Below are 27,809 nucleotides of genomic sequence, written 5' to 3'. Positions count from 1 at the left end.
GTGGTATGATTGGAGCCCCAGCTTGGTGGCCCCAAAGGCCATTTCCTCAACCACAATGACTTTGTACTTTCTTCATGATACTCTTAGTCCAGTCATTGCCCTTGAATCTTGTTGTTTTCTTTGACTAGTTGCTAGATTCCTGGGGATTGGTTTTTTTGTTTTGTTTTGTTTTTGGGTGGGTACTGATCCTGAACTCTTTGCTCAAGGCTAGGGCTCTACTGTTTGATTGGCAAATCCACTTCTGGCTTTTTGGTGGTTAATTGGAGAGAAGAGTCTCATAGTCTCTTTCCTGCCCGAGCTGGTTTCAAACCCATGATCCTAAGACCTCAGCCTCCTAAGAACTTGGTTTACAGATGTGAATCCCTGTGCTCTGCCCTCATATTACTATAGTGTTGTCAGAGAAGGATCTCCAATATCTTGGGAAGCAGAGACATTTGGCATCTGAATAAATCTAATGCAGAGAGGAGCCAGGCTCAGAGAGATTGAGATAGCCTGAAACTCCTCCTATTACAACTTCTACCAACTGGAGAACCCCACCCCCCACCTTCCACCCCCAGCCCTGTCATCTATCCCTTAGCTATATACCAAAGAGAAATGAGCACATTTGGTCCACCAAAAGGTAGGTACAAGAATCTCATAGCAGTTTATTCACAGCAAAACAAACCCAAACAACACAAAAGCCCATCAACAGAAGAATGGGGGCAGCAACAGAATACTACTCAGCAATTAAAAGAAACAAACTACTGACTGACTGACAGAACAGCATAAATGAGTCTAAAAGGCACTGTGGTGAATGAAATGGACTGGGCTTATAGGAATAAATTCAGTATGATCCAAACTTGAGCGACAGAAATCATATTAGTAGTTGCATCCAAGCGTTGGGGTAAGAAGGACTGGAGGGGAATGCAAGGAAAGTTTCTGGAGTGATGGGACTCTTGAACTATTTTATATCTAAACCTGAATGATGAAAAACCTTTACATGATTACTTTAAGATTTGTATACCTCAATCTGGGTTCTGTGGAGCATCCCTATAATTTCAGCTACTTGGGAGGCAGAGATAGGAGGATCATGGTTCAAGGCAAGCCCAGAACAAATCATTTATTGAGACCTTATGGCAAAGAATAAGCTGGTGGTTTGCATGTGTAATTCAGTTACTCAGAGGTAGAAGAATTGTGGTTCTGCAAGAAGCTTTTGAAATCCTTTTCCAAAATATAACCTTTTGAAATCCTTTTCTGAAATATAATAACGAAAAGCAAAATAAGTTCAGGAGGTAGTGGCATGGTTGGCATGAAGCCCTGAGCTCAAAACCCCAGTATTGGCAAAAGAAAGTCTGTATACCTTACTATAAGCAAAGCCCAGCTTTGTAGGGGCTGGGGGAGGGTAAAAAGGTAAAGAAGAAAAAGGACAGATCTTAATGCTGGTGGAGGTAACATGTCAGGTTAGCTTCTAGGTGAGGTGATCAAGTGCCCTGATCTGCCTGAGAATAAGAGACTTCCGGTGCTAACTATGTCCAGGGCAATCCTAGACAGTCAGTTATCTAGTTCCCCTGGAAGTTGGGAACTGAAAGAGAGCCCTGGACATCTGCTAGACTGGCTGCTCCAAGCAGTTTGGAGAGAGGCCTGCCCAGAGTGGTTAGAACAGCAGACACCCTGGCCAACAGCAGGAACATTAGGGCTTGGAAAGGCATCTTTCTTCTCTGGGGTCTCCTAAGGCTCTCCCAAGGGGCAGGAAGCAGGAGTCAGGCTGCTTTTCTTTGGAGCAGGAGGAGAAAAGGCCCAGAGGTGGTTGGGTTGTCCAGATTTCTAGCATCATGGCTCTTGAGCTGGGCTTGGAGATTCTCTTCCAGAGATATCCTCACTTCTCCTTTTTTTTTCAAAGGCTTCTGGCGAAGCCAGTTGCAAACAATGTTGTAGGAACAAAATGAAGGAGTTCTCAGAAGTGACCAGTTTGGACCTTTTCACAGTTGAGACTGTGAGAGACAGCTGAGACAGCAGAGCTGTCCCTTCCCCACGTTGTTTATGACAACTTCCATGGCTTGAGCGAGGCCGAGGGTAGGGGAGACTTTCTCTAGCATCCCAGAGCACTGGATGGGTAGGGCAAAGACAAGCATTCTGGCTGAGGTGAATGCTCACAGAGATATCACCAGCAGGTCAGGATTTTTTTTTTTTTTTGAAAAAAAGCCCAGGCTAGCAAGATTACAGTTACCCACCACCATTCCCAATTGGTGGCAAGCTGATTTCTGGGGAATGGGAGACTGGAAGCAGGATCCAGGGAGGACAAGCTTAGAAATTCTCATAGTGGTGCACGAAGTGGGCCCGGTCCTGTCTGTTGATGAGCTGGCAGGCCTTCTCCACATTCTTGGTCATTCCTGGAGGGCCACAGCTGAACACGCCAATCTTGTGCACCTGTCAAGTAATTGGAGAGAAAAGGAGAGGCCTAGCCCCGCGCTAATGGCTCACGCCTGTAATCCTAGCTACTCAGGAGGCTGAGATCTGAGGATCACGGTTCAAAGCCAGCCCGGGCAGGAAAGGTCTATGAGAGTCTTATCTCCAATAAACCATCAGAAAACAGGAAGTGGTGGTGTGGATCAAGTGGTAGAGTACTTGCCTTTGAGCTGAAGAGCTCAGGGACAGCACCCAGGCCCAGAGTTCAAGTCCCACAACCAACAACAACAAAAAACAAAAACAGAAAGAAAGGAAGGAAGGAAGGAAGGAAGGAAGGAAGGAAGGAAGGAAGGAAGGAAGGAAGGAAGGAAGAAAGGAAGAAAGGAAGAAAGGAAGAAAAGGAGAGGTCTGCAGCCTTGTGATGCTCACAACCCCAAAGAAAGATTCTTCCACAGCCTGACCAGAATGACCAGAGTTCTGCCCCAGACTCTGGGGAGGAATCTTGAGCTATTTAGGGGTGAAGTGGGGGTTAAAATCCTCTTGCAACAATACCCTACCTTAGCCAAGATAGAACTTCTCTGCTCAAGACAGAGCTAGGGAGGAGGCGGGGGGACCTTGAGGACCAAGATATCCTGGCAGGGCAAGACCAGAGTCCCAGGGTGACAGAGATGACTGACCTGTGGGTGGACCTCCTGCAGGGAGTTGAAGAAGGGCTCAAAGGGCGGCCGGCCAAAGTGGGTGATGGAACGCAGTCCCGTGAACAGACTCCGGTTCAGCACCTTCTGGAAGTGTCGCTCACAGATGTACTGGGGGAGGGGACACGGAGGAAGATCACACAGATGCCACCAGGCCCAACCCCTCACCCAGACACGGGTTCTGCCTGCCCTAGCCTGGCCAGTCGTGACCCACCAGCATGGTGGTCCTGAGGTCGAATTTCTCAGCCAGCTGGGTGATGTAGATGTGCACAGACACCAGGTCCTGGCAGTCATTCTCCTCCACCTCCCGGATGATGTCAGCCAGCCACTCGAACTGCCTCTGGGTCCTGGTCACCCAGATGAAGTAGATCTGAGTGGGGATACACTCTGCTCAGGCTCCGCACAATCCCAAGTGCCTTCGCCTGGGAGACTGGGAAGCCCCACTGGCCTGACGCCGGGTCTGACCACACTCCTTCCTCCCTCTGAGTCTGTTATCTGGATAACTGCATGTAATGGCTCCTGAAGACCCCAGAGCCCCAGCACACAGCTTCCCTAACTCTGCTGCAAGTTCAGAACACCATCAAGCCCTGAGTTCCTCAAGGATGGGGGAGGGAGGGAGGGAAGGAGGGAGGGTTACCTTTTTGCAGAGCATCTGAGTGCCCACTGAGGATTTGAAGACCAAGTCTTTGAGGATGGAGGCAAAAGGGGTGACCCCAATGCCCCCTCCCACCAGCACGGACACCTCAAACTTATGCCACTCCTGGTGGCCTTCCCCAAATGGTCCATCGAGGTACAGCTGCCGAGAGAACGGGAGAGATGAACCTGACCCTGTCCCAGCGTGCAGGCCACAATGGAAGCTGGAGGGAGGGGGGACAAGGGGGGACACAGACAGGAGGGGACCAGAGCTTCTCCTCTAAGGTACCCCAGCCTCTAAGGTACCTCACAGCCTGGCCTTGGAGTGGCTGAAGAGCCTGATCTCCAGGCATGAGAGATAGGGATCTTCAGCCAATGACAGAGACCGAAAAGGGAGATTTGTAGATACCTTTGGGTATGTGGCAGAGCCTAGGCCCGTTGGGGGGGAGTAGATCTCCCGGAGCCGAGTGGTCCAGGGTCCTACTGCCCGGATGTGCAGGCTGAGGGTGTCCTCGTGGGGCGCCGAGGTCAGCGTGAAGGGGTGGTACTCAGTGGTCCCCAGGGCCAGGCAAGCGATCTGCACCCACTGCCCTGACTTGTACTCAAAATCTTGGGGCCGTTGGAACTGCAGGTGAGTTACACCTGAGAGGGAGTGTCATAGGAGGGGAAAAGCATAGATCAGAAGGTCTATTTCTGGGTAGCTGACAACTGATGGGTGTCTGTCCTTTCCACACTGATAAGGCCCAGGGAGTGTCACGTGGTCTGAGTTCCTGGGGACAGAGAATAGGAGCATCCCCAACTTTATTTTGTGGCTAGCACAAGGGTTGGAGTTCTCTGCTTCCTTGACCCAGACTCTCTCTTTTTCTGTCCTTCTTCCCATGAAGGGTTCAGGCCTCTTGTTACTGCCCTGAATTCCGGCCTGCCCGTAGAGGGGAACTCAAGTTCCCCATCCAACCTGCTACCATCAAACTGATGGTGACTGCCATGCCTTGACCAAGCTGAGCCTCGGGGCCTGCCAGATCTTTCTTGAACAAGGAGGTGCTGGTGAGAACCATAGGCTTACTAACACCGCCGAGACATTTGGATCGGAGTCAAATGAAAAGGAGAAACAATTTTCTTACAACGTGAGCCCTGAAGATGTGATGGTCATGTGACACCTAAAATCATCTCTACCACCTCCCATAATGATCGGCATCCCTATCTTGGCTAATCCTGACTCAACAATGTCTGGACAAGCCGGGTGCTGGTGGCTCACGCCTGTAATTCTAGCTACTCAGGAGGCTGAGATCTGAGGATCGCGGTTCAAAGCCAGCCCGGGCAGGAGAGACCGTGAGACTCCTATCTCCAATAAACCACCAGAAAACCAGAAGTGGCACTGTAGCTCAAGTGGTAGAGCACTCGCCTTGAGCTGAAGAGCTGAGGGACAGCGCCCAAGCTCAGAGTTCAAGCCCCATGACTGACAAAAAAAAAAAAAAAAAAATGTCTGGACAATCACAGCCATTTCCATGTCTTCAAGGACTGTTCTGAGAATAGACAACTCCTGACCTGCTCCTCCTATACCCACATCACACATTTAGGGGATCTTTTGCATCCTCAAACTCCTATGCATCACTTTAACCACTTCTATCTCTCTTTCCTTCTTCCTTCCTTCCTTCCTTCTTTCCTTCCTTCCTTCCTTCCTTTCTTTCTTTCTTTCTTCCTTTCTTCCTTCCTTCCTTCCTTTCTTTCTTTCTTTTTCCTCTCTTTCTCTCTCTCTTTCTTAGCTTTTTTGCTAAAGGCTATACTCTACCACTTGATCCACTTCTGGCTTTCTTGCTGGGTAATGGCAGATAAAGAGTTTCCCAAACTTTGCTGCCCAGGCCAGTGCTGAATCACAACCTTCAGATCTCAGCCTCCTGAGTAGCTAGGCTTACAGGCGTGAGCCACTGACGCCCAGCTACTCTGGCCTTTCTTTGGGCCAGCTGCATTTCTATCGGGGGAAAGCTTCAGGAGTTCCCAAGAGGGTGTCAGAGGCAGTGCCAGAGGTCAGGAGGCCTGTCCTGTGTTGAACCTGAGGAACTGATCTTTGGTGCTTCCCCACCCAGGCTGGCTGGTACCTGAAGGCAGCAGCTCCACCTTCACCACGCTGATCTCCACCTTCTTCCGGCTCAGGCTCACCAGCTTGTCCCCACCAAAGATAATCGCTGGGACCAGGAAGTAGATGTGGAAACTGGGCAGTTGGATGAGAGCGAAGCTGCCGTGGATGATGAGCTGGAGATGATGGCCAATTAGTATAGCTCAGTCCCAGCGGGATCCCTGTCCTGCACCCCTGTGCAGACTCCAAGATCTCAAATCTCAGGGACTCAGTCTGAGATCGTAAGTCTCATTCTCCTGCATCCACCTTTACCCTCTACCCCTCTCCTGAGGACCCTCATCTATGGCCTGATACAGCTCAGAACTGTCTTACCAAGGCATAAAGAATGACATAGAGGTGATGAGTCAGCCAGAAACCCCGGAAGCTGCAGCGGCGGAAGTGGTGAGAGGCAAAGACATACATAATGGCCAGGACCAGGAGCAACAGAACTCCTGTCATACCTGGGATAGGCCGGACGATAGGGTCAGTGACTAGTCTCAGGACTGCAGCCTGGACTGAAAATATAACAATGCACTCCCCCATGTCCCCCTCCCTCCCCTCTCATCTCTTCAGCCCTATGACAGGCCTGTGTGTATTCAGGGAAATGGAGTCAGAAGCAGAGTTTCTCATACAGACTCACGGATCTACTTCCTACCTGGAATCGTCTCGAAGAACCACCAGTAGAACTTCTGGGGAAGTTTAGACCTGTGGGGAAAAAGCACATGGCACCTCTGGCTGGGGCAGGAGGGGTTCCACTACAACCACACCCCAAGTTAACTTTGTTCTTCCTGGCTCTGACTATTGAGGTTACCAGACCCTTCCACCCAGATGGCCAAGAGATCCTTCCAAGAAGTTAATGGCCCTCATTCTCCCATGATCCTCTCCTCTTCACCCTCAGCAATCTTTCTCTCCTCTGTTATCCTAAACTCTCTTACTGTGGTCGACTCTTTCTGTCTTGAGTATCCGGTCTTTTGTTTTGAAAGCTCTGTGTGGGCAAAGGGTTTCTATTTTACTTACTACTCTACCCCTAGGCTCACAGCTCTACTGACATATGCCGTAGACATTCAGTAAGCATCTGTTGAACATCTGTATCTATTTTGGCATCCCTACTTCCAGGCAAGTGAATCACCACCCAGAACATGGCTCATAAATGTTGGCCTGACGAATGGCTGGTAAACTGATGTGGTAAGCTATGTGGTAGGTACTTCTCCTGCTCTTTTTCTGCTTGATCACAGCCAGCATCCTGCCTGAGGGCAAACACGGCACCTTTTATCTTCCTCCAGAGGGCTGGCTTTGTACCTTAACTCAGGAAGGAGTTCAGTGTGGGTATCTTATGGCCATCTATGTCTTGGTAGATACCCTCAGGTCATGCAAGAGACCCAGGAGACCCCCTTCCCCAGAACTGACCCATCATTCACAAAGACGTTGGGGAATACGCAGGCCATCAGGCTGAGGGGGCTGACCGAGAAGATGTAGAAATTCACCACGTGACCAGCACTGTGCAAAACTGAAAGAGAGATTCTTGTCAAAGATGTTAACCAGGGCCGATGACCTCTAGCCCTGCGTGAGAGAGCAGAGACACCGCGGGAGGAGAGAAGAAGGTACAAGGAGTTCCCCGACTCCTCACGGTAGGGGGCTACAGCAAAGGGGGAGAATGTCAGGGGCCACCTACTGGCCAGGATGACAGCCCCCATGGCGATCCAGCGGTGGAAGTCCACGGCGGCATCGAAGGGGATGTAACGGTTGAGGAAGGTCTCCCGCAGGAAGGTGAGGAGGTTGCGGCACATGGTGAGCAGGATGTAGGAGAACATGAAGGAGATGCTGGCTGCCGTGCCCCGGGACACGATGATGCCCACGTAGGTGGTCTCTTCGATGTCGGTGGGTGGTGAGGAAAACGCATAATCTGGGGCATGGTAGAAGAAGAAGTAGGTTCTTGAGCCCCAATTGGAACATCTGAGGGGGGGCGGGGCGGAGTTCTCCATCCAGGTATTGAGCAGCAAGAAAGGCAACCCAAGGGCTCTCCATTTCTCCCTGAAAGCAAGGGGAGGGGACCCGCCCCACACCCTGCCCACAGCCCAGAGCCCTTACAGTAGGAACGTTCTGCAAACAGGCCCACACAGATGGCTGAGAAGATTGCGACACACATGATGTGACGTCGGTAGTTCTCTACAAAGCGTTTGAATTGCTGTAGTTTTTGGGCGACGAGGCCCCGTTGCATCTTCTCCTGAAGGGCTTCTGTGTACAGCCGGGGAGGGGTCCCCACTGCCCTAGAGAAGACAATCTGTCATTCTCCCAACTATTTTTTTTTTCTGTCAGTTGTGGGGTTTGAACTCTGGGCCTGGGCTCTGTTCCCTGAGCTCTTCAGCTCAAGGCAAGCACTGTACCGCCTGAGCCACAGCACCACTTCTGGTTTTCTGGTGGTTAATGGGAGATAAGAGTTGCACGGATGTTCCTGCCCTGTCTGGCTTGGAGCCACGATCCCCAGATCTCAGTCTCCTGAATAGCTAGGATTAGAGGTGTGGGCCACCGGCACCCAGCTTCTCCCAACTCTTTCTCTCCATCCTTACTTGTTCTGTCCTTCCCTCCTCCTGCTCCCTGCACAGACCCACTGCTGTGCCCAAGGCCACAGGGGCCAAGAGAGCCTTTACTACCACTATGGTGTTGTTCTGAGCCAGCTGGAGAAGGAGATGTAGAGGTTGAGAGAGGAGGAAAAGTCATTGGGCACCCTAGCCCCACCAGGTAGATCAGGGACAAATGGGATGAGATTTCGAAGGGTCTCTCTTTATGTCAAAGACCAGAGACCCCCCCAAGACTTCTCTCCTTGTCTTCTTGGGCCCAGAGCTCTAAGAAGCACTCACTTTTTGCCAAATCTCTTCTTTAGACCAGGGGTTTCTGAGGCAGGGAGGACCAGTTCCTTGGGGCAAGAGCTGAGAAAAAGAAAAATGGAGCCTGTTCACCCCTGGTCTTTCCAGCCAGGAAAAGAAGTACTGGGTGCGAGCTTGGGGTAGAGGTGGGAGAGGGATGGGGGTGGATCCTGGGACCAGGCAGGGGACATGGTGGAATGAGTGGTTAGGGTTGGCTGATGTGTTCTGCAGGATAACAAGATTCTAGAATGGCAGGAAGATACCCAATCTCCTGGGAAGTATTCGCTTGGGAGGCAACTGGGATTTGGGTTGAAACTGGCCATGTCAATAACTACTTTCTTGGGGCAAACATCTGACCGTAGGGGCTGATTGGCCCAGGGACCCTAGCCAAGGAGACCTCCCAGTGCTTTGTTCCCCAATACCAGTTCTCAAGAGTCCGAGTGATGAATGAGACTCGAGAGCTGATATTTGGTTTAAAGATGTTTCCAACACCTGAAAAAGGAGAAGAAGAAACTGGACTGGCTTCCACATGGTGGGAAACTGTGCTCTTCTCTCTACCCCTCTGGGTCATGTGTACATCTCAGCCTTTAGCCCTATTCTCCTCCCTCTCCCCCACAAAGACTCGACTGTATGTACATAGGGCAACTAGATGCAATCCTGTCTGTCCTTTGTGTAAAGAATAGAGTAAGTCCTCCTCTGGCCAGATACAGTCCAGGTCAACGCCCACAGCTTTGGAAAGTGTATAGGCTGAGTTCCAGTGACTCCAGTGAGCAACTTTGTGCAGAATACAACTTGACACGGAGCCCTTGGTTCCATGTCAGACTCAGTATAAGGCACTAAGGACGCAGAGAAGAATTAGACCTGGGTCTTGTCCATCAGGACAACTGCTTTGAAGACACACTCCCTACCTGACTGTGACCATTCTTTATACACTCCCACACCTCCAACTCTACCTTTGACACAGAGCTGTGTGAAGCGGAGCTCGCTGTCATGGTCCCGAAGCATAAAGTGGAAGTCCTCCCAGGTCAGCTCCTCCTTGTCCTGGAAACCTGACTCTCGGAACATGGACTCCACCACCTCGGCCAGCTGGGCCTTGGATAGGCAGTTGTTGGAGATCTCGATGAAGGATCTGGAGGACAAGAGACAACCTGTTGCCCAGTGGGGTCAGGCTTAGGCCAAGTACAGGGAGGAGCAGACCCCAGATTCCTTTAAGTGGTTACCAGTGACCTGAGAAACAACATTGAAAACATGCTAAGTTCATAAATTCAGCTCGGCTAATTCACCCTAAGCTGGGAAAGGTAATGGCTAGGGGTCACCAGCACCTGGCTATTTTGCTATTTTAAGAGCCCATGTCAGAAAAGTGGGGCTATGGCTCAAGTGGTAGAGTGCTAGCCTTGAGCACAAAGAGACTCAGGGACAGCACTCAGGTCCTGAGTTCAAGCCCCATCTCCCCCCGCCCCTCTCTCTCTCTCTCTCTCTCTCTCTCTCTCTCTCTCTCTCTCTCTCTCTCTCTCTCTCTCTCTCTCTCACACACACACACACACACACACACACACACACACACACACACCTGTGTCTAGCTGGGGTATCTAGACTATAAGAGGTAAAAGTGTAGAGGGACAGAAACATGAAAAGTATCTGGGCTGCTATTTTTCATTCCTTGTTTATTTGCTCATTTATTTCACTCTGTCTTACTCCTTGAGCTAAGTAGCAAATCCCTGCTCTGTGTCAATGTCAATATGGAAGAAACAGATGTTAAAAAAAGAACAAAGAGAAATATGCCCTGGTGGTGCTGAAGTGGGGTATGTTACTGATGTCGGGTCCTCAGGAATGAGAAGTTCATGATGCCCAAAGTTGGTCTTTCTTGGCATTTCAAAACAAGAAATGGGCTGGGCACTAGTGGCTTACACCTGTAATCCTAGCTACTCAGAAATCTGAAATCTGAGGATTGCAATTAGAAGGTAGCCCAGGTAGGAAAGTTCAAGAGACTCTTATCTCCAATTAAGCACCACAAAACCAAAAATGGAGATATAGCTTAAGTGGTAGAACACTAGATTTATGCAAAAAAAAAAAAAAAGCTCAGGGCCGGGCGCTGGTGGCTCACGCCTGTAATCCTAGCTACTCAGGAGGCTGAGATCTGAGGATCGCGGTTCAAAGCCAGCCCGGGCAGGAGAGACCGTGAGACTCCTATCTCCAATAAACCACCAGAAAACCGGAAGTGGCACTGTAGCTCAAGTGGTAGAGCGCTCACCTTGAGCTGAAGAGCTGAAGGACAGCGCCCAGGCCCAGATTTCAAGCCCCACGACCGACAAAAAAAAAAAAAAAAAAAAAAAGCTCAGGGACAGCACCCAGGCCTTAAGTTCAAGCCCCAGGATTGGCACATACAAATAAGACATGGTGGGCTGGGAAGGTAGCTCAATGGTAGAGTGCTTGCTTCGCATGCCTTGCCCTGGGTTCAATTCCTCAGCACCATATAAACAGAAAAAGCTGGAAGTGGCACTGTGGCTCAAGTGGTAGAGTGCTAGCCTTGAGCTGAAGAGCTGAGGAACAATGCCCAGGCCTAGAGTTCAAGCCCCACAACTGACAAAAAACAAACAAACATGGTTTCACACACAGCATAAAAGGACTGAAACTCCCCATGTTTCTCCTACCAGCTTGTCATACTGATTAACATTAGTTGGACAACCTTCATTCATCCATCATTACATCATGTAAAGCTCAGTGTTCAGCATACAACAAAATAGTTAACAAGAATTCAAAGACATCTAAAAGGATTATATGAACTTTTGCTGTTGGTTACACTGGTGTTTTTTGTTGTTGCTATTTATTTTTGTCAGTCATGGGCCCTGAACTCTGGGCCTGGGTGCTGTCCCTCAGCTCTTCAGCTCAAGGCTAGAGCTCTACCACTTGAGCCACAGCGCCACTTCTGGTTTTCTGGTGGTTTATTGGAGATAAGAATCTCACAGGATTTCCTGCCCGGGCTGGCTTTGAACCCCGATCCTCAGATCTCAGCCTCCTGAGTAGCTTGGATTACAGGTGTGAGCCACTGGTGCCTGGCCACACTGGTATTTCGTTGTCGTTTTAGCTAGGGAGACTTTTCTGGCTGTTGTGGACAATGGAAATATAGATCCTGCTCAAGGCAGAGGCGTGGACAAGGTAAACTGTGGGTGCTCTGAGAGTCTATGATATCATGTCCCCTTTCAACGCAGGTGGACACCTAGCCTTGCCTGTCCTCCTTTGGACTTGTTTTCCCACTGAAACCATCAGGCTGTCTTAGGATTGCCGGGGCCCACTTGGTACCGCATCATGGTGAAGAATTCATCCTTGGAGAGGAAGCCATTCCCATCCAGGTCATACATGGTGAACATCAGTCGGGACTTATCTTCTGGGGAGCCTGAGAGAGAGAGAGAAAAAAAGACGTGTGTGTGGAGGCGGGGATTCAGGCTACTTCCCTGCTGACAGAACCCCGAAAAGGCCTGCCATCGTCCATGCTTCTACCTTTCATGAAGACCACCAGGATGTCCAGGAACTCGCGGAAGGACAGGTAACCATTGCCATCTTTGTCAGCCAAAGAGAACATGGACTCCACAAACATGTCCTGAGGCCTGAGACCCAGGGACTCAGCAAACTCAGCCCTGCTCAGCTCACAGGTCAGGGCTTCTCGAACCTTCTGGGATGAGTCCACTGGCAAGGTCCCTGCATCCACCTGGTTGATGTTTAACACCTGTACTTGGGCAGCCACAGAGGAAGGGGAAGAAGGCTGTGAGGCTAGGTGGAACACAAATGAGTCTTCCCATCTCCCCAAAGTCCAATGCTGAACAGTTGAACCCTGCTGATATGAACCCTTAGGTATGCTAACCAGAGCCTCTGCTCTCCTAGGGAAGTCAAGTGAATAGCAGCAGCCTTCCATTTCTCCTTAGGCTTGAGCACATCAGAGTGAGAATAATGATGGCAGAAGGAGGAGGTGGGGAAGGGAGGGTGGGTGGGGTGCAAACTTGGAGAACGCAAAGTAAAACAACCTGCACTGGGGCAGGAAGATGTTGGTCATAGACGTGGCAGGAAGAGGCTAGAAATGGGAGCTTATGTCAAACACAGATTCGTGAGTCTCACTCCCCAGCAAGCTGTTTGGGAAGGAAACTGAGAAGCTGCATCTCTAAGTAAGTACTCTGGTGAGGTTCATGTTGGTCTAGGGATGAACATTTGAGAATCTGTCACGTTGGGTAGCTCACTGGGTCTACTCCATAGTGTATGTGTTGGGTTGGGAAGGTGGTTCAGTGGTAAAGTGTTTGCCTTGCATGCTTGAAGCCCTGGGTTCGATTCCTCAGTACCTCATAAGCAGAAAAAAAGCCAGAAGTGGCACTGTGGTTCAAGTGGTAGAGCACTAGCCTTGAGCTGAAGAGCTGAGGGACAGTGCCCAGGCCCAGAGTTCAGACCCTGCAACTAGCCAAAAACAAAAAAAAACAAAACAACAACAACAACAAAAAAGTGTGTGTGTGTGTGTGTGTGTGTGTGTGTGTGTGTGTGTGCATGCATGCGCATATGTATACATGTGTGCCAGTAGTAGGGCTTGAACTCAAGACCTGGGCGCTTGAGCTTTTTCACTCAGGACTAGTGGTCTACAACTTGAGCTATAGCTTTTTGGTGGCTTATCCCAGACTTTTCTGCTCAAGCTGGCTTGGAAATACAATGCTCAGATCTCAGCCACCTGAGTAGCTAGGATTACAGGCATGAGTTACCAGCACTGGGCTTTAATTACTGCTTCATAGATGACAACATGGAAACAGAGAGCCCAGATGATGTGAATTTCCTAACATCACATAATCCACAAGGGTCACAACCCAAGCTGTCTGCCTTCAGTCCACAGGATAGAAGCTTAGCTCACTCACATAGAAGGTTCTGCCCAACCCAAGTTGGTCCAATCCCCTAGGCCAGTCCCCCACCCCCACCCCACCTCCGGAAGGCACAAGTCATGGCACCTGAGCAAAAAGATGTCTGAAGAAGATCTCCAGGATGCAGCCTCGCTGTTGCTTAGTGACAGCCTTCTTGAAGAGCTCGCGCTCACTCATCTGAACCACACGGAGGCCTGGACTCCAGCACTTACAGAGGTCCTGCAGTTGCTGCACAAAGGCGCCTCGCTCCTCTTCTGAGTTAAACTGCAACACCTAGGTGAGAAGGAGCCCCCCACACCCCCATGTCATACTTAAAGCTCAAACTTCTGGTCCAGCCTCCTCACAGAGGACATCAGGTTGGGGAAAGGAGAGAAAAGTCCCTCCCTATCCATCCAGGCTTGGGCCAGGTAAGTAGTCTTGGAGGCAGGGGGGGAAGGATGGTGGTGGTCAGGTAGAATCTGGGGAGCCCCTTTCCCCAGCATCAGCCTTCCCAGGCGAGCATTGTGGCTGCGGATGGAGTAGTCATCTGAGTTGCTTCTGAGAGGGAAATATATGTGAGAACTCCTGTGTGGGCAGGAGGGGCTGTACCAGGTCATACTCCTTGGGGATCTTGAGCAGCAGTGTCCTGCATCCCCGGTTGCTGGACAGGATGAGGTTGACCTGCTGCAGGGGCTGCAGCTGGATGGTGCGAAGCACCGTGAGCCCTCCATCCAGCACCTGTAAGCACTTGTCCGGGAGCAGCCGGATGGTGATAGGATAGCTGCTCTCCTTGGGGCCTGGCCACTCCATCCCTGGGGAAGAGACCACTGGGCAGAGTGAGTCATGGGAGTCCGCGCAGGACATCAGCTCTCCCCCCACCCAACTCTGTGATTTAGTTTTTTCCTCAGACCTCCCCCCCCACAACCCCACCATCTCCTCTTTCTCCCTCCTTCCCCTCTGCCTCGGCCTCACCTGTCACTCCAACTTTGATGGCTTCCTGCTTCGTGCTCTCTTTGCCTTTCCTTTGTAGCTTCTTGCGCTCTCGGTTCCGGAAATGAGCCACCACCCCAGCCATAAGCAGACTCACTGAAGGAGACCAGAGAAGCCAGTCAGGAGGACAGCCCCTTTGATCCAACAGCTTCAGATGCTGCTCCTCCCTTCTGAAGACCTCCCTCCCCCCTCTCCGCTCCAGGAGCCTGGCCTCAAGCTAATCCAAAGAGTTCATCCCAGGAGCCAGTGCAGCTCAGAGGGGCTGAGCTAGTCTGTGGGGGGAGAAGGAGGCCAGAGAAGAGACAGCAGGAGGGGTTGAAGGACTCACCTAAGGGAAAGCAGCAGAGAGCCACAATGACAAGGCCATAGCCCGCACCACTGCCCTTGAAGTAGTCAGTCACAGTAAGGGGCACACAGTTGGGCAAGCCTTCAGTTGTGAGCTGCCGGGGCTGTGGGCAGGGCGCACCTAAGAGACAGAGCACAGAAAAGCCCCAAGTCCAAGGGCCCTCTCCTTGAGCAGGTGTGATTCTTCATCTTGGAAAACACCAAGATATCCTACACCACCATCTTCAAGGCCTACCTCCCTGGGCCTTGGTCCCCTTCCCAAATCCCTCAGCATCTACCCCAGATTGACCTGCTGTGAGAATTAGCCGAATGTAGACCTCTCCACCCAACACAGAAAGCACCTGGCTCTCTGGATGTCACCAAGTAGTTCTGTCTCCCCGCTCCCACCACCACCCACCACGTGCTCCTAGGCTACTCACCTTCCTGCCAGACAAAGACATTGGGCTGCAAGGAGCTAGGGTCAACGTTAGTGACCGCTACCAACACATCCCGGAGGGTGGTGTTTCTGATTTCTGCAATCTCTTCCTCGGAGAACAGCCTGGGTTGGAGAAAGGCAAGAGTTATCAGAGAATAGGAGCCTCTGGAACCCCAAGCCCAAGGACCCAGTTGAGAAGAGAGCCCTAGAGGGAATGAGTAGGAGGGCTGGAATCAACACCTCTAGGGGGCCATCCTGGTCCAGGCCGAGGTAGAGGCTGAGGTGGGGGTCCAAGCCAGGTCTTACCCATTCCTGGTGTTCTCAAACCAATAGCGGTCACCATCCCTCAGTCGCACAAACTGATTGAGGATGATGTTGCTGAATAGGGGTCCAGGGTCTCCATAGCTCTCCAGGAGCCCACCCAGGAGTAGCTCTAGCCGAGACAGGTCCTGGTTGTACAAGGCAGCTGTGGCCTCCAGCACCTAGGGCATCATGGGAGGTAAATAATGTCTATGCATGTGTGTGAACTCGCCAACAATGTCATCAGTAAAGTGGGAGATGGTGAAAAGTGTCTATACTACAAGTATATGGCCAGGCACCAGTGGCTCACACTTGTAATCCTAGCTACTCAGGAGGCTGAGATCTGAGGATGGCCCTTCAAAGCCAGCCCAGGCTGGAAAGTCTGTGACACTCTTATCTCCAGTTAAGCACCAGAAAACTGGAAGTGGCGCTGTGGCTCAAGTGGTAGAGCACTTGCCTTGAGCTGAAGAGCTCAGGGACAGAACCCAGGTCCAGAGTTCAAGCCCCACGACCGACAAAAAAAACAAACAAAAAACTGTATAAGGATTACACATAAGCTAACATAAAGGATTTGAGGCAGCATTGCCATGGGCTTAAACTGTCGTTATTATAGTTATTCTTCTTTACCTGGGGCTCTACCTTGGGGTTGAGGTCCCTCCAGTTCTTTGGGGGCTCCTGTCCCAAAGCCAGCATGGCTTGGCTATAGCTGGGCAGCCCCATATCTCGACCGCGTTGGATGCTGCTGGCCACGTAGTCTGTGCGGGAGAACTTGTCAGGGCCAGGCCAATAATCTGAGGAAAGACCAGGACTTTGAAGTTAATCCTTTCAACACTTCCTTTGCCTGCAGTCTTCTATCCATCTGTCAGTACTATCATGCCCTTACCACAGACACACACAGAGTCCTCCACATCCCTCTCCATGAGATCTATGCCCACATTGACCTTGTCTTGGTGTGGGTCCAATGTTATTGTGTGTTATCAGGGGCAAGTTTTTGTCAAGATTCTTCTTCTAAGACTCAAGATGGATCTTTTTTCTGTCTTTCTTTTTTGTCACTCAGGGCCTGAGTGCTGTCCCTAAGCACTTTTGCTCTAGGCTAGTGCTCTACCACTTTGAGCCACAGCTCCACTACTTCCGGTTTTCTGGTAGTTAATTGGAGTTAAGAGTCTCATGAACTTTCCTGCCCAGGCTAGCTTTGAACCAACATCCTCAGATCTCACCTAGGATTATAGGCATGAGCCACCAGTGCCCAGCTTCAAGATGGTTCTTGATATAATGCAGAAATTACATGCCCTATGCCTCCCCAACCTTAAAGCAAGATTGGATGAAAATATTTAGAGACCTGAGTAAGACACTGCATCACCACCCCCACACTCCAATACTTGTATCTGATTTAAGTTAGAAACAACATAGAACTGTGTATTAGGAGAGAGGAAGCTCAAAGTTTCATTTTATTCTGATGAGTATTTGAAGTCTGTGTGTACATCTTTGCTTCTGTATCATGGTCATCTACCTGTCGACCCACCCAGAAGGATCCCCAGTCTCCTGGGTCTGGCTGCCATCCTTCCAGCTCTAAGCTCACCCCTCAGGTCTTCGATCACTATCCTGTCTTCCAGTTCTGAGATCTGCGAGGCCATTCCCAGTAGCAGTTCATTCACATCCTGGGTATTCTTCAGATTAGGATTCTGAAAGGAAGCAAACAATTCATTCAAGATAAGTTATAGGGTCCTTCCCAAAAGCTCAGTGCCTCTTATCTTGGAGGTAAGGGGTAAGTACTTTGGGATAAAAGATTCACACACACACACACACACACACACACACACTTTCTCCCCCTTTTCCTTTCCCCTTTCCCTCCCTACTCTTTTGTCTTTTTTTTTTTTTGTCGGTCGTGGGGCTTGAACTCTGGGCCTGGGCACTGTCCTTGCGCTCTTCAGCTCAAGGTGAGTGCTCTACCGCTTAAGCTACAGTACCACTTCTGGTTTTCTAGTGGTTTATTGGAGATAAGAGTCTCACGGACTTTCCTGCCCGAGCTGGCTTTGAACCGCAATCCTAAGGTCTCAGCTTCCTCAGTAGCTAGGATTACAGGCGTGCGCCACCGGTGCCCAGCTTCTTTTGTCTTTTTATCTCTTCAGAAAGCCTTAATTTCTGTTCCTGCTCTACCCCTTCTGTATTGTCTTTTAGTCTTGTTAAAGCGCTCAAGCTGGCCTTGAATTCTGGGGTTCAACCCCAATCCTCTTGCCTCAGCCTTCTAAGAGGCTGGGATTACAGGCATGTGTCACTGCCCGAGCTCTCTTGGAAAGTTGTGTCACTGCCCGAGCTCTCTTGGAAAGTTGTCTCAAGGTGATTTTTTTTTTCCTGTCCTTTTCCCACCAATCTGGATCACCCACACCATTAAGTCAATGTTTTTTGTTTTTCTAACAATTTGTAAAGACATTGATCATGACACACATGCACACCCCCATCCCTCGTTTCAGCCTGACCTCCCGAATCCAGTAGCTGTTGCAGACCCTGAGAGCTGGAGAGCTGCCCAAATCCTTGATCAGGACTTCCCGGAAATGACAGCTGGAGTTTCTGAAATGAAAAATTGGGATGAGGCGAATGAATTCAGGGAAGAAAGTAAGATGGGGTTCAGTAAGGTTAGGGACTCCGTTGGGGTTGGCCAGGATTGAAAGGTGGCTCACAAACTTCCTTGAACATAATAGGGATATGACAATGTATTTTTTTAAATTAAAGAAAGAATAAGCTGTTTGTCCACACAGGATAAGTAGGGAATGAGGGAGGAGGGTGACCTATCTGTTGGACAAATCACATATTCTGCTACCAAAATTCTGTTATTAGGCTCTGTGCTGGTGGCTCACAGCTGTAACCCTAGCTACTCAGGAAGCTAAAATCTAAGGATCCTGGTTCAAAGCCAACCCAGGCAGGAATTAACTACCAAGAAGCTGAAGTGGAGCTATGGTTCAAGTGGTAGAACACTAGCCTAAAATACAAAAGCTCAGGGACAGTGCCTAGGCCCTGAGTTCAAGCCTCAGGACTAGCATATACCACACTCACAAATCTGCCATTAGAAGAACTGGAGATTTCCCTATTGAGATCAAACCAACCATGCTAAGTGTCCCAAATTCTGCTTCCCTTTTTGTAAGACACAAAGAGGTGCATGAAAAGCCCCAGACCTCCGAATCCACCCCTTAGCACCTGGGATCATTGTGATGTACCTGTTGGCACCCCCCCCCCCCCCCCCCCCCCCCCCCCCCGTCTTCCCTGACCTCATGTAGACACCAGGGGGCACCATAGTGGAGAAGAACTGCTCAGTGGCCACCACGAACTCCGGGGAGATGCTGGGGTCAGTGAAAGGGTGGTACCCTGTAGTAAACAGGCCACAAAACAGATCAGATCCCCACACCCACATCCTGGCATCGCATGAATCCAGCTGTCTTCTCCCCGCTATGAATCTTCAGCCCAGGGATTCCCAACCCCCTCATCCTCACCTGCATACGGCGGGGGCGTTTTCTGCAGGAAGCTGGGCAGCCACTCATACAGAGCAATGTTCTGAGGGGACAGGGCAGAGGGGGGACACACGTGTTGGGCTGGACCAGGAGGAAATCTGAGCCTAAGGGAGGCTGAGGTGCAGAGATGAGGGGGCAGGGGCAGCCGTGGGACAGACTTCCGCAGGATCCAGATTAGCCCCCGTCTCCCCCCACTTCGGAGAAGACTTGAGGGGTGCGCAGGCCAACTAGCTTCCCAAGCGACATCTCCCCCAGAAGCCGCGTTCTGGCCCCTACTTGTCATCCAGGGGGGCTTTGCCTGGACATGAGGTCTCTGGGCACAGGGGCCTCCTGGAAGGGGCGTTCCTGGGTGCGGATGGTCCCCTGGTTGGAGGAGCTCTGCGGGGAGTCCCGAGTGTCGGGGTCCCGCAGGTGGATGGGGTGGGCACAGGGGAGGGGTGGCAGGTGCACCTGGTGGATGGGGTGGGGGGGGCTCACCTGGTGGATGGGGTGGGGGGGCTCACCTGGTGGATGGGGTGGGCGGGCTCACCTGGTGGATGGGAGGGGGGCTCACCTGGTGGATGGGAGGGGGGCTCACCTGGTGGATGGGTGGGGGGGCTCACCTGGTGGATGGGAGGGGGGCTCACCTGGAAGGTGGCGATGACCCTCTTGCGCGCGTGCTGGAACAGCTCCTCGTCGCCCCAGCGCGGCCGCTCCCGCGCCAGCCTGCGCGCGCACGCGTTGTGGTAGCGGAACCACAGCAGGCCCAGCGCCTGCAGGAAGGGCTCCCTGTTGCCCCGCGGGGCCCCGAAGGCTGCGAGCAAGTGGGCGCCAGGGCTGAGCCGGGCTGTCCCAGGGGACCCGGGGGTCCGGGGATCCCCCCGCGCGCTCCCCCCCCGCCCTCTGCGCGCCCCGACCCTGCGGCCCGCACCCCGGCGCCGGCCGGCCGGGCGCTCACCGTACAGCCCGCGGGGCCCGTCCTGGCCCGTGGCGGGGTCGGGCGCCGACCACATGAGCAGCGCGGCCTGGGGGTCCCGCGGGAAGTTGGGGTCGGGCCCCGACGCCAGCTGTCCCCCGGAGAAGCTCCTCAGGGCGTCGCTCCACGAGTGCGAGGAGCCGTAGATGGCGCTGCCGTCCAGCCAGCCGCTCACCTGGTTGGTCTGGTGGGGGGGGGGGGCGAGGGAAGGTCAGGGCAGGACTGGACCCCAGGGCTAGGCTGCGGGGGAGGGCAGGGGGGAACCCCCAAGTGCTAAGGCACGCCCAGCTCCTGGTGTGCGCGTCCTCACCAGGTCCCGGGGGTTACTGGGGCTCTGTCCGGTCTCGGGGTCCCAGCGGCTCCTCTGGAAGGGCAGCACCACGTCCCCGCGGCGCTGGGGGTCAAACACGGGGTCTCCGGGCGGGATGCGGATGTTGAGGAACTCGGCGGGGCAGCCGGGGGTCTCCACGCTCACCAGGTCGGACAGCACGTGGTAGCCTGGAGCAAACCCCCACCGTCAGGCCCCGCGCCGCCCAACCCAGGGCCAGGGCGGCCTCCAGGAGCCAAAGCACAGAGGTCCCCGCGCCGGCTCTGTGGGCCTCAACTTCTTTTTTTGGGGGAAGGGGGTCGGTCATGGGGCTTGAACTCAGGGCCTGGGCGCTGTCCCTCAGCTCTTCAGCTCAGGGCGAGTGCTCTACCACTTGAGCCACAGCGCCGCTTCCAGTTTTGGGGTGGTTTATTGGAGATCAGAGTCTCATAGACTTTCTGCCTGGGCTGGCTTTGAACCACGATCCTCAGCGCTCAGACTCCTGAGTAATAGCTAGGATGAAGGACGTGAGCCACTCGGCACCTTGCTGAGCCTCAAACTTTCTCCACGGTAGAAGCATGGGAGAATCACAATGATGGAATGAATAGCAAGTCCTCACCCCTTCTTCCCTTGAGCAAATCACTTCCCTGCCCCTCTGTGCCTCAATACTATCATGGGGGGGTTCAGTGACCCGCCTGGGGTTTTGGAACAAAGATGGGGTGGCAAATGTCCCTTGCACAGACAGACACTCCAAAGCCTTCCAAGAAAGAGGAGGCAGAGCAAACATGCAACTTGGAGATCTGGGCTGGTCTCTTGAAGACTGGCAATGGAACCCCAACGTCCCCACCCCTCCCGACCCCTCACTCCCCAGCTCCCACCTCCGGGTGTTAAATGGCTTCCCTCCCTACCTCACCCCCTCTTTTTTTTTTCTTTTGCACTCACCATAGAAGACGCCCAGCACCGTGCGGTTGCGCAGCGACGCCATCCCGGCTCGGCCCCGAGCCACCGCATCGCTCAGCCGGCGAGGGTTGGGCAGCAGCGGCTCCTCCAAGGCCTGGTAGACGCCATCCGCGTAATGGGCCGGGACTAAGCGCTGCAGCCGCGAACCTGGAGAAGGCAAAGGGCCAGGGTCTGTGGAGCACTTGGTTACCCCCCACCACCACCACCATTCATGCATTCGCCCCCCCTCTTCCAGCCCTCGACCTTTTCTGACAGGTCCCTTTAGGGGGGTATAGAGGGGTTGGGGAGGTAGGAATGAGGTGCATTAGAAGCTGGGCTGAGTGCCCGTTACCTCATCTCACACTCTACAAGCCAGGGCTGCTGTGCACACACACACACACACACACACACACACACACACACCCCGGCTTCTGCAACCCCCCCCCAAAAAAAACACCCATCCCAACACCCCCACATACCAACCGCCCCGCGTTCATGGTGCCTGAGATTGTTGAACCAGCCGTCATAGCGCTGCACTTCCCAGGCCAGTGGGGGCGCATTCTGGCCGCCTGGGGGGGCATCCAGAGATATCCTTTTAGCACTGTGTGCCCCCCTAGACCCCTTCCACCCTCCCGTCATTTGGACCCAACATCCCAGATTGAGCAGCCGCCTGTCTGCACATCTTTCTTCCTATACCCCCAGCATGTACCTCTAAAATTAGGGTGCTTACCCACTGCATCCTCCACGGGTCCAGTCAGCAGAGTTCCCAGGAATATCAGGGCTCTTGCTCTCAGCATGGTGTCCCTGAGTCTGGGAGGGGAGTTGAGGGGAAAGGATTTGAGAGGGGTACACACACACACTTATGTAGTCAGCCTTGTGGGGGGAGAGCCAGGAGTTTCTACTTCTGGTGCATCAAGAACCTACATCTGCTGGAGCTGGGAAGGTGGCTCAGTGGTCGAGTGCCTGCCTAGCATGCATGAAGCCCTGGGTGCCATTCCTCAGCACCACATCAACAGAAAAAGCCGGAAGTGGTGCTGTGGCTCAAGTAGTAGAGTGCTAGCTTTGAGCAAAAGAGGCTTAGGGGACAGTGCCCAGGTCCTGAGTTCAAGCCCCAGGGGAAAGAGAGAGACAGAGAGACAGAGACAGAGAGACAGAGAGAGAGAAGAATCTACATCTTCACTCTTTCCAGGAGAGCTGGTTCTTTTCCTACCTTCACCCCCCTGCCCCCATCCCAGGGCTAAAACTTCAATCACAGAAACCCACTGGGAACCATCTTGGACCCATACCAGTCCTAGACAGCACTAGTTTTCTAGGAGGTTCTAGCCCAAAGCCTGGGAACCACCCGCCCCCTTCCCTCCCCACCCCCTATCCCAGTTCTCTAGGTATTACATCTCCTGCTCATCAGAAGAACTGGCAACCAGGACTGGCCCCTTCCCCCTCCACGCGCACCCCGTGTGCAATGAATACCCATGCATGGAAAGCGAGGGCTAAGGAAGATCAATAACCGTTCTGCCCTCCCCACCCCACCCGCCTCTCACCCCTAGGTCAACCCCGTCTCCCGGCTGCGTGCGGCGCCGCCGGTGTCCACTTGGACTGTGCAGCGGGTGTGAATGTCTGCACCGCGGGGCTCTCCGGCCTGCGCGGTGGGCGGGGCTCCCGTCCTATTTGCATACCCGCCCTTCATTTGCATAGCGCCTGTCCCGGGCTCAGACCCCGTATAAAGACAAAAAACAGGTGCGGGTCTCCCCCGGGGACTTCCAACCAGAGCGCAGCCTGGAGAACTAACCCCTGAGCGCTGGGAGGGTTTTTGGGGTGGGGTGGGGGACCTCTCTCTGCGCTCAGACTGAGCTCGCTCACACTTGATTGGCTTTTGTCCCCACACTCCAGCGCGCTCTGGGGGGCGCAGAGCTCTCCCCCCGCCCCAGCCCACCCCGCACCCCTGCTTGCAGGATGACCCTGTGGAACGGTGTGTTGCCTTTTTACCCTCAGCCCCGGCATGCTGCTGGCTTCAGCGTCCAACTGCTCATAGTCATTCTGGTATTCCTGGCCTTGGCTGCCAGCTTCCTGCTCATTTTGCCTGGGATCCGTGGTCACTCGGTAAGAGGGGTGTTAAAAGCTGGGGGGAAGGTGGGGGTGTTTGGGTGGGTGGGGGCCGGAGAGGGGGGGAAATCTTAGGGAGTCCTGCCTAAAACCCAGGATAACCAAGACCATTGCAAGGATCTCCAGAAATATTAAACATAGGGTCAGGAGAAACGAATTCAGAAATCTAATTGGATCAAGAACAACTCCCCTCCCCCCACCCTTTTTCTTAAACCAAGAGCAGGGGGAGTTCCTGATCCAAGGTCTCCTGGAAAGGAACCCCAGCTGTGGCAGAGAGTGGGCACCCAGTCTAATAACCAGCTCCATGATCTCCCTCTACTGCGATCAAACTATCCTGTCCTCCAGGTGACGGCTTTCCTGCCAGGACAGACCCCAGCAGCTGAGACTGATATGTTCTCCTTTGGTCTTGGCCCAAAGGAGGGGTTTGGCTGTGCATGGGTGTCCTATTCTTAGGGACTAAGAGGATCCCACACAGGATTTTTAAGTTGTAGCAGACTACAGTCATTGCCTTAGACTTTCCCTTCTTCCAGAACCTAGATTGTGCTTTTGCTTTTTTTTCTTTTCTTTCTTTTTTTTCTTCCAAATACGAGACCACCCTCAATCTTAGTGGCTGTCAATCTTTTTATTTTAATTGCCAGGGAACCATTGTACTTAGTAATACCTACATTTCCACCTCGTTTATTTGGCTACCAAGACTGGGGCCTCCCTCTTTTTTTGGGGGGGGGGTGATCCTTGCTTTCTTTCCTAATACTTCTGAACTCACTGAGCCTCACCAAGCAGTGGCTGGGGAGAAGTGAATTGGGGGCCAGGTGCCAGATAGCTGGGGGTGTAAAAGTGCCCAGAGAGTACTAGGCAGGGTGGATCTGGAAATTGGACACCAGGTAAGGGGGGAGCATATGACCAAACAACAACAACAATAACAAAAGCACCTTCAAAATGTCAGTGGTCCTGGAAAAGCACATGTTGACATCAGCGGTAAAAGGTCGGGAGTGTGACTGAGATTGAAGTGGCAGGGAGTGGAGGGAGAGGCCTTGGAGGCTGACTTGAGTGTCTGTTCTGCAGCGCTGGTTCTGGTTGGTGAGAGTTCTTCTCAGCCTGTTCATAGGTGCAGAAATTGTGGGTGAGTATGTGATTCAGACCGTGGGGAGGGGGAAAAGGGTGAGGAATGGGGTGGGAAGAGGGTACCTGGGGAAATGGGATCTGCTTCCTCTTCCCACTTCCTACACTTTTCTTTATCCACTCTTGAATATTGGTTTTTTTAAACAACAACAACAACAACAACAACATATTTTGGTCTTTTTTGGGGGGGGGTCTGGTTGTAGGGCCTGAACTCTGGTCCTGGGCGCTGTCCCTTAGCTCTTCATTTCAAGGCTAGTGCTCTACCACTTGAGCCACAGCATCACTTCTGACTTTTTTTTTTCTTTTTGCTTATGTGGTGCTGAGGAATCGAACCCAGGGCCTCATGCATGCAAGGCAAGCACTCTACCACCACTGAGCCACCTTCCCAGCCCAATATTTTTGGTCTTGTATTTTGTTTGGTTTTGGAAGCACCGGGATTTGAACTTAAGGTTGTGCTTGCTAAGCAGTGGTCCGCCACAGAAGCATGCCCCTCCAGCGCCCTCCCCCTCTTTTTTTTGGCACCAGTTATTTTTGACCTAAGGTCTTGCTTCTTGCCTGAACCACGATCCATCTATTTTAGGCTCTCTGTACTAGCTAGGATGGCAGTTGTAGGTTGCCACCCCCAAGAGTCTTTTGGTTGCAATGGGCTTTTCTGAACAGCTGGCCTCCAGCTGTTCTCATTCTCCTAAGCAGTGGCTAGGATTGCCAGTGTGTGAGGCAGGAACACCTGGCTTGTGTTAGTTTGTTTCTTTGAGACCTGGACTCACTGTCGCCCCTGGTCTGTCTGTCCTGCCTCAGTGACTGGAAAGCTGCGATGGCAAGTGTGTGACACACGCCCCCTCTACAGTACTTACCCTTCTGCTCTTCTCTGTGCTAGGCCCCCTAGACCCCCCCCCCAAGCTCTTTGGACCTCCTAGACCCCCCCCAGTTCTCTGGACCCCCTAGACCCAGCTCTCTTCTGTTTCATTACTCTCTTAAATTCCATTCCCCACCACCACCACCATATGCATTTCCCCACAGCTGTGCACTTCAGTGGAGACTGGTTCGTGGGCAGCGTGTGGACCAACACATCGTACAAGGCGTTCAGTGTGGAGCGTGTGCAAGCCCATGTCGGTCTGCACGTGGGACTGGTGGGCATTAACATCACCCTCAGAGGTGAGGCCATGGTTGAGGGAGGGAAGGTGGGAGGGAGGGGTAGCTGCCCTCTTCCCAGCCCTCAGATTGGGGAGAAACACACACACACAGACACACACAGACACACAGACACACACACCTCAGCACCACCAAACCTTTGGTGCATCCCCCCCCTCCCCACCCCACCCCCGGGGGCACCCCACCCAATGGAAATCAGTTTGGTTTCCGGGTCCATGACCTTGTACAGGGTGTGTGTGTGGGGAGGGGGGTCCCCCTCGTTTGACCCCGCCCCTCCCTCCCCTCCCGGCCCTTGCAGGAACCCCAGTGCAGCAGCTGAACGAGACCATCGACTACAACGAGAGGTTCACCTGGCGTCTGGACGAAGACTACACCAAGGAGTACGTGAATGCCCTGAAAAAGGGGCTGCCGGACCCCGTGCTCTACCTGGCAGAGAAATTCACCCCGACCAGCCCCTGCGGGCTGTACCCCCAATACCACCTGGCGGGGCACTACGCGGCGGCCACGCTGTGGTGAGCGCGGGGCGGTGTGCGGGGCGGCGGGGCCGGGTGTGATCACCGACCGATCACCGATCGCGGGACTCGGTCCCCCCCCCCCCCCCAGGGTGGCCTTCTGCTTCTGGATCGTCGCCAACGCGCTGCTGTCCACGCCCGCCGCGCTGTACGGCGGCCTGGCGCTGCTGGCCACCGGCGCCTTCGCGCTCTTCGCCGTCTTCGCCTTCGCCTCGGTGTCCTCCGTGCCGCTCTGCACCTTCCGCCCGGGCTCCGCGGCGCTCACGCCCCGCTACGGCGCCTCCTTCTGGGTCACGCTGGCCACGGGTGAGAACCCAAGAGCTGGGGAGGTGGGGGGGAGGAAGGAGCGAGCGCGCATGCGCATTTGGAGAGGGAACTCCCAGGGATAGCCCTCCCCACCCCACCCCCACCACCAAAGGGGAGGGAGTGGGGGACAGGGCCCCCGGTTTCCAGCCTGGAGTCTTCCCTGCTGTGTCCGCTTCACGCCTGTGTCCCCCCTCCCCTTCCTGTCCCCCTCCCTCTCTCCCCCCCATACAGGCCTCCTGAGCCTCCTCCTGGGAGGGGCGGTGGTGCTGCTGCACTACACCCGGCCCCGTGTTCTTCGCATCCTTCTGGATCAAAGTGTCCAGGGCTACAGTAACTCGCCTTTCACCCTCAGCACCCCGCGATTGGGGACCCCACACTTAAAGATCACCACTGCCTTGTAAAGGAAATACAGTGCTGGACAGCTACTCAGTGCCTGGCCAGGTCTCTGGGGCAGTCAGTGGGGGGGGGGGGGGAGGGGGGAGGAGGAGGGATGGGGGAGGAGAGCACTATGCTGTTTGTTCCCCACCCCCCCTCCTTGCCAGTGGACATGCTGCCCACTTGCAGCAGGATGGGTTGTAAATAAACTTTATGATTATTTTATTTAAAAGCTTTTGTGTGTGTGTGTGTGCGTGCGTGCGTGCGTGTGTGTGTGTGTGTGTGTGTGTGTGTGTGTGTGTATACTGAGGCTTGAACTCAAGCCCCTAGCCTTTTTTTTCTGCTCTAGGTTGGCACTCTACCACTTGAGCCATAACTCCGTGGGGGGGGGGGGGAGTTGCTGGTTAATTGGAGATAAAAGTCACACACACCTGGTGACACACACCTGTAATCCTAACTACTCAGGAGGCTGAGATCTGAGGATCGAGGTTCAAAGCCAGCCCCAGGGCAGGAAAGTCCATGAGACTTTTTTTTTTTTTTTTCCCGGTCATGGGGCCTGAACTCTGGGCCTGGGCGCTGTCCCTCAGCTCTTCAGCTCAAGGCTAGCGCTCTACCACTTGAGCCACAGCGCCACTTCCGGCTTTTTTCTTTTTGCTTATGTGGTGCTGAGGAATCGAACCCAGGGCTTTGAGCATGCAAGGCGAGCGCTCTACCACTGAGCCACCTTCCCAGCCCCATAGAGACTTTTTTTTTTTTTTTGGTCGGTTGTGGGGCTGAACTCTGAGCCTGGGCGCTGTCCCTCAGCTCTTTAGCTCAAGAGCCAGCGCTCTACCACTTGAATCACAGTGCCACTTCTGTGATGCTGAGAATTCAAACCCAGGGCCTCATGCATGTGAAGCAAGCACTCTATCACTGAGCCAACTTCCCAGTCCC

General features: G+C 53.1%; 2 protein-coding genes across 2 annotated transcripts; one reads left to right on the top strand and one right to left on the bottom strand.

The window, feature by feature from the left end:
* Nucleotides 1–667: 667 nt before the first annotated feature.
* LOC138804911 (dual oxidase 2-like) lies at nucleotides 668–22,109 on the bottom strand. Its single transcript, XM_069989434.1, has 33 exons — nucleotides 22,043–22,109; nucleotides 21,792–21,881; nucleotides 21,316–21,480; nucleotides 20,377–20,564; nucleotides 20,049–20,250; nucleotides 19,738–19,904; nucleotides 19,094–19,154; nucleotides 18,872–18,968; nucleotides 18,086–18,176; nucleotides 17,188–17,290; nucleotides 16,236–16,399; nucleotides 15,615–15,790; nucleotides 15,313–15,431; nucleotides 14,877–15,014; nucleotides 14,531–14,644; nucleotides 14,168–14,370; nucleotides 13,667–13,852; nucleotides 12,189–12,414; nucleotides 11,991–12,084; nucleotides 9,599–9,819; nucleotides 9,113–9,182; nucleotides 8,685–8,753; nucleotides 7,915–8,093; nucleotides 7,499–7,729; nucleotides 7,234–7,333; nucleotides 6,482–6,531; nucleotides 6,160–6,287; nucleotides 5,810–5,963; nucleotides 4,123–4,355; nucleotides 3,718–3,876; nucleotides 3,295–3,450; nucleotides 3,063–3,191; nucleotides 668–2,406 (listed from the first exon to the last, which is right to left on the bottom strand). The coding sequence occupies exons 1-33, from the start codon at nucleotides 22,107–22,109 to the stop codon at nucleotides 2,284–2,286; spliced, it is 4,653 nt and encodes a 1,550-aa protein (XP_069845535.1). The 3' UTR covers nucleotides 668–2,283.
* A 1,153-nt stretch (nucleotides 22,110–23,262) lies between these two features.
* On the top strand, nucleotides 23,263–26,923 carry LOC138804910 (dual oxidase maturation factor 2-like). Its single transcript, XM_069989433.1, has 6 exons — nucleotides 23,263–23,409; nucleotides 24,475–24,532; nucleotides 25,552–25,686; nucleotides 25,982–26,195; nucleotides 26,287–26,501; nucleotides 26,733–26,923. Exons 1-6 carry the CDS (start codon nucleotides 23,263–23,265, stop codon nucleotides 26,900–26,902), a joined length of 939 nt encoding a protein of 312 aa, XP_069845534.1. The 3' UTR covers nucleotides 26,903–26,923.
* Nucleotides 26,924–27,809: the final 886 nt, after the last annotated feature.

Source organism: Dipodomys merriami, unplaced genomic scaffold (genome assembly GCF_024711535.1).
Source record: "Dipodomys merriami isolate MVZ:Mamm:240054 unplaced genomic scaffold, mDipMer1.0.p SCAF_379, whole genome shotgun sequence".
NCBI classification, from domain to species: domain Eukaryota; kingdom Metazoa; phylum Chordata; class Mammalia; order Rodentia; family Heteromyidae; genus Dipodomys; species Dipodomys merriami.
The sequence above is the reverse complement of the archived record's forward strand: the minus strand, read 5'-3'. Positions and strand labels throughout refer to the sequence as shown.

What these genes read in the sequence shown, in the direction of transcription:
- LOC138804910 (XM_069989433.1), top strand. Translation starts at nt 23,263, where the DNA reads ATGACCCTGTGGAACGGTGTGTTGCCTTTTTACCCTCAGCCCCGGCAT. An exon ending in CTGGGATCCGTGGTCACTCG is followed by an intron (nt 23,410 to 24,474) that starts GTAAGAGGGGTG and finishes TCTGTTCTGCAG; the next exon opens with CGCTGGTTCTGGTTGGTGAG. An exon ending in CATAGGTGCAGAAATTGTGG is followed by an intron (nt 24,533 to 25,551) that starts GTGAGTATGTGA and finishes ATTTCCCCACAG; the next exon opens with CTGTGCACTTCAGTGGAGAC.
- LOC138804911 (XM_069989434.1), bottom strand. Translation starts at nt 22,109, where the DNA reads ATGCTGAGAGCAAGAGCCCTGATATTCCTGGGAACTCTGCTGACTGGA. An exon ending in AACGCCCCCGCCGTATGCAG is followed by an intron (nt 18,969 to 19,093) that starts GTGAGGATGAGG and finishes TGTTTACTACAG; the next exon opens with GGTACCACCCTTTCACTGAC. An exon ending in CATCAAAGTTGGAGTGACAG is followed by an intron (nt 14,371 to 14,530) that starts GTGAGGCCGAGG and finishes TCTCTTCCCCAG; the next exon opens with GGATGGAGTGGCCAGGCCCC.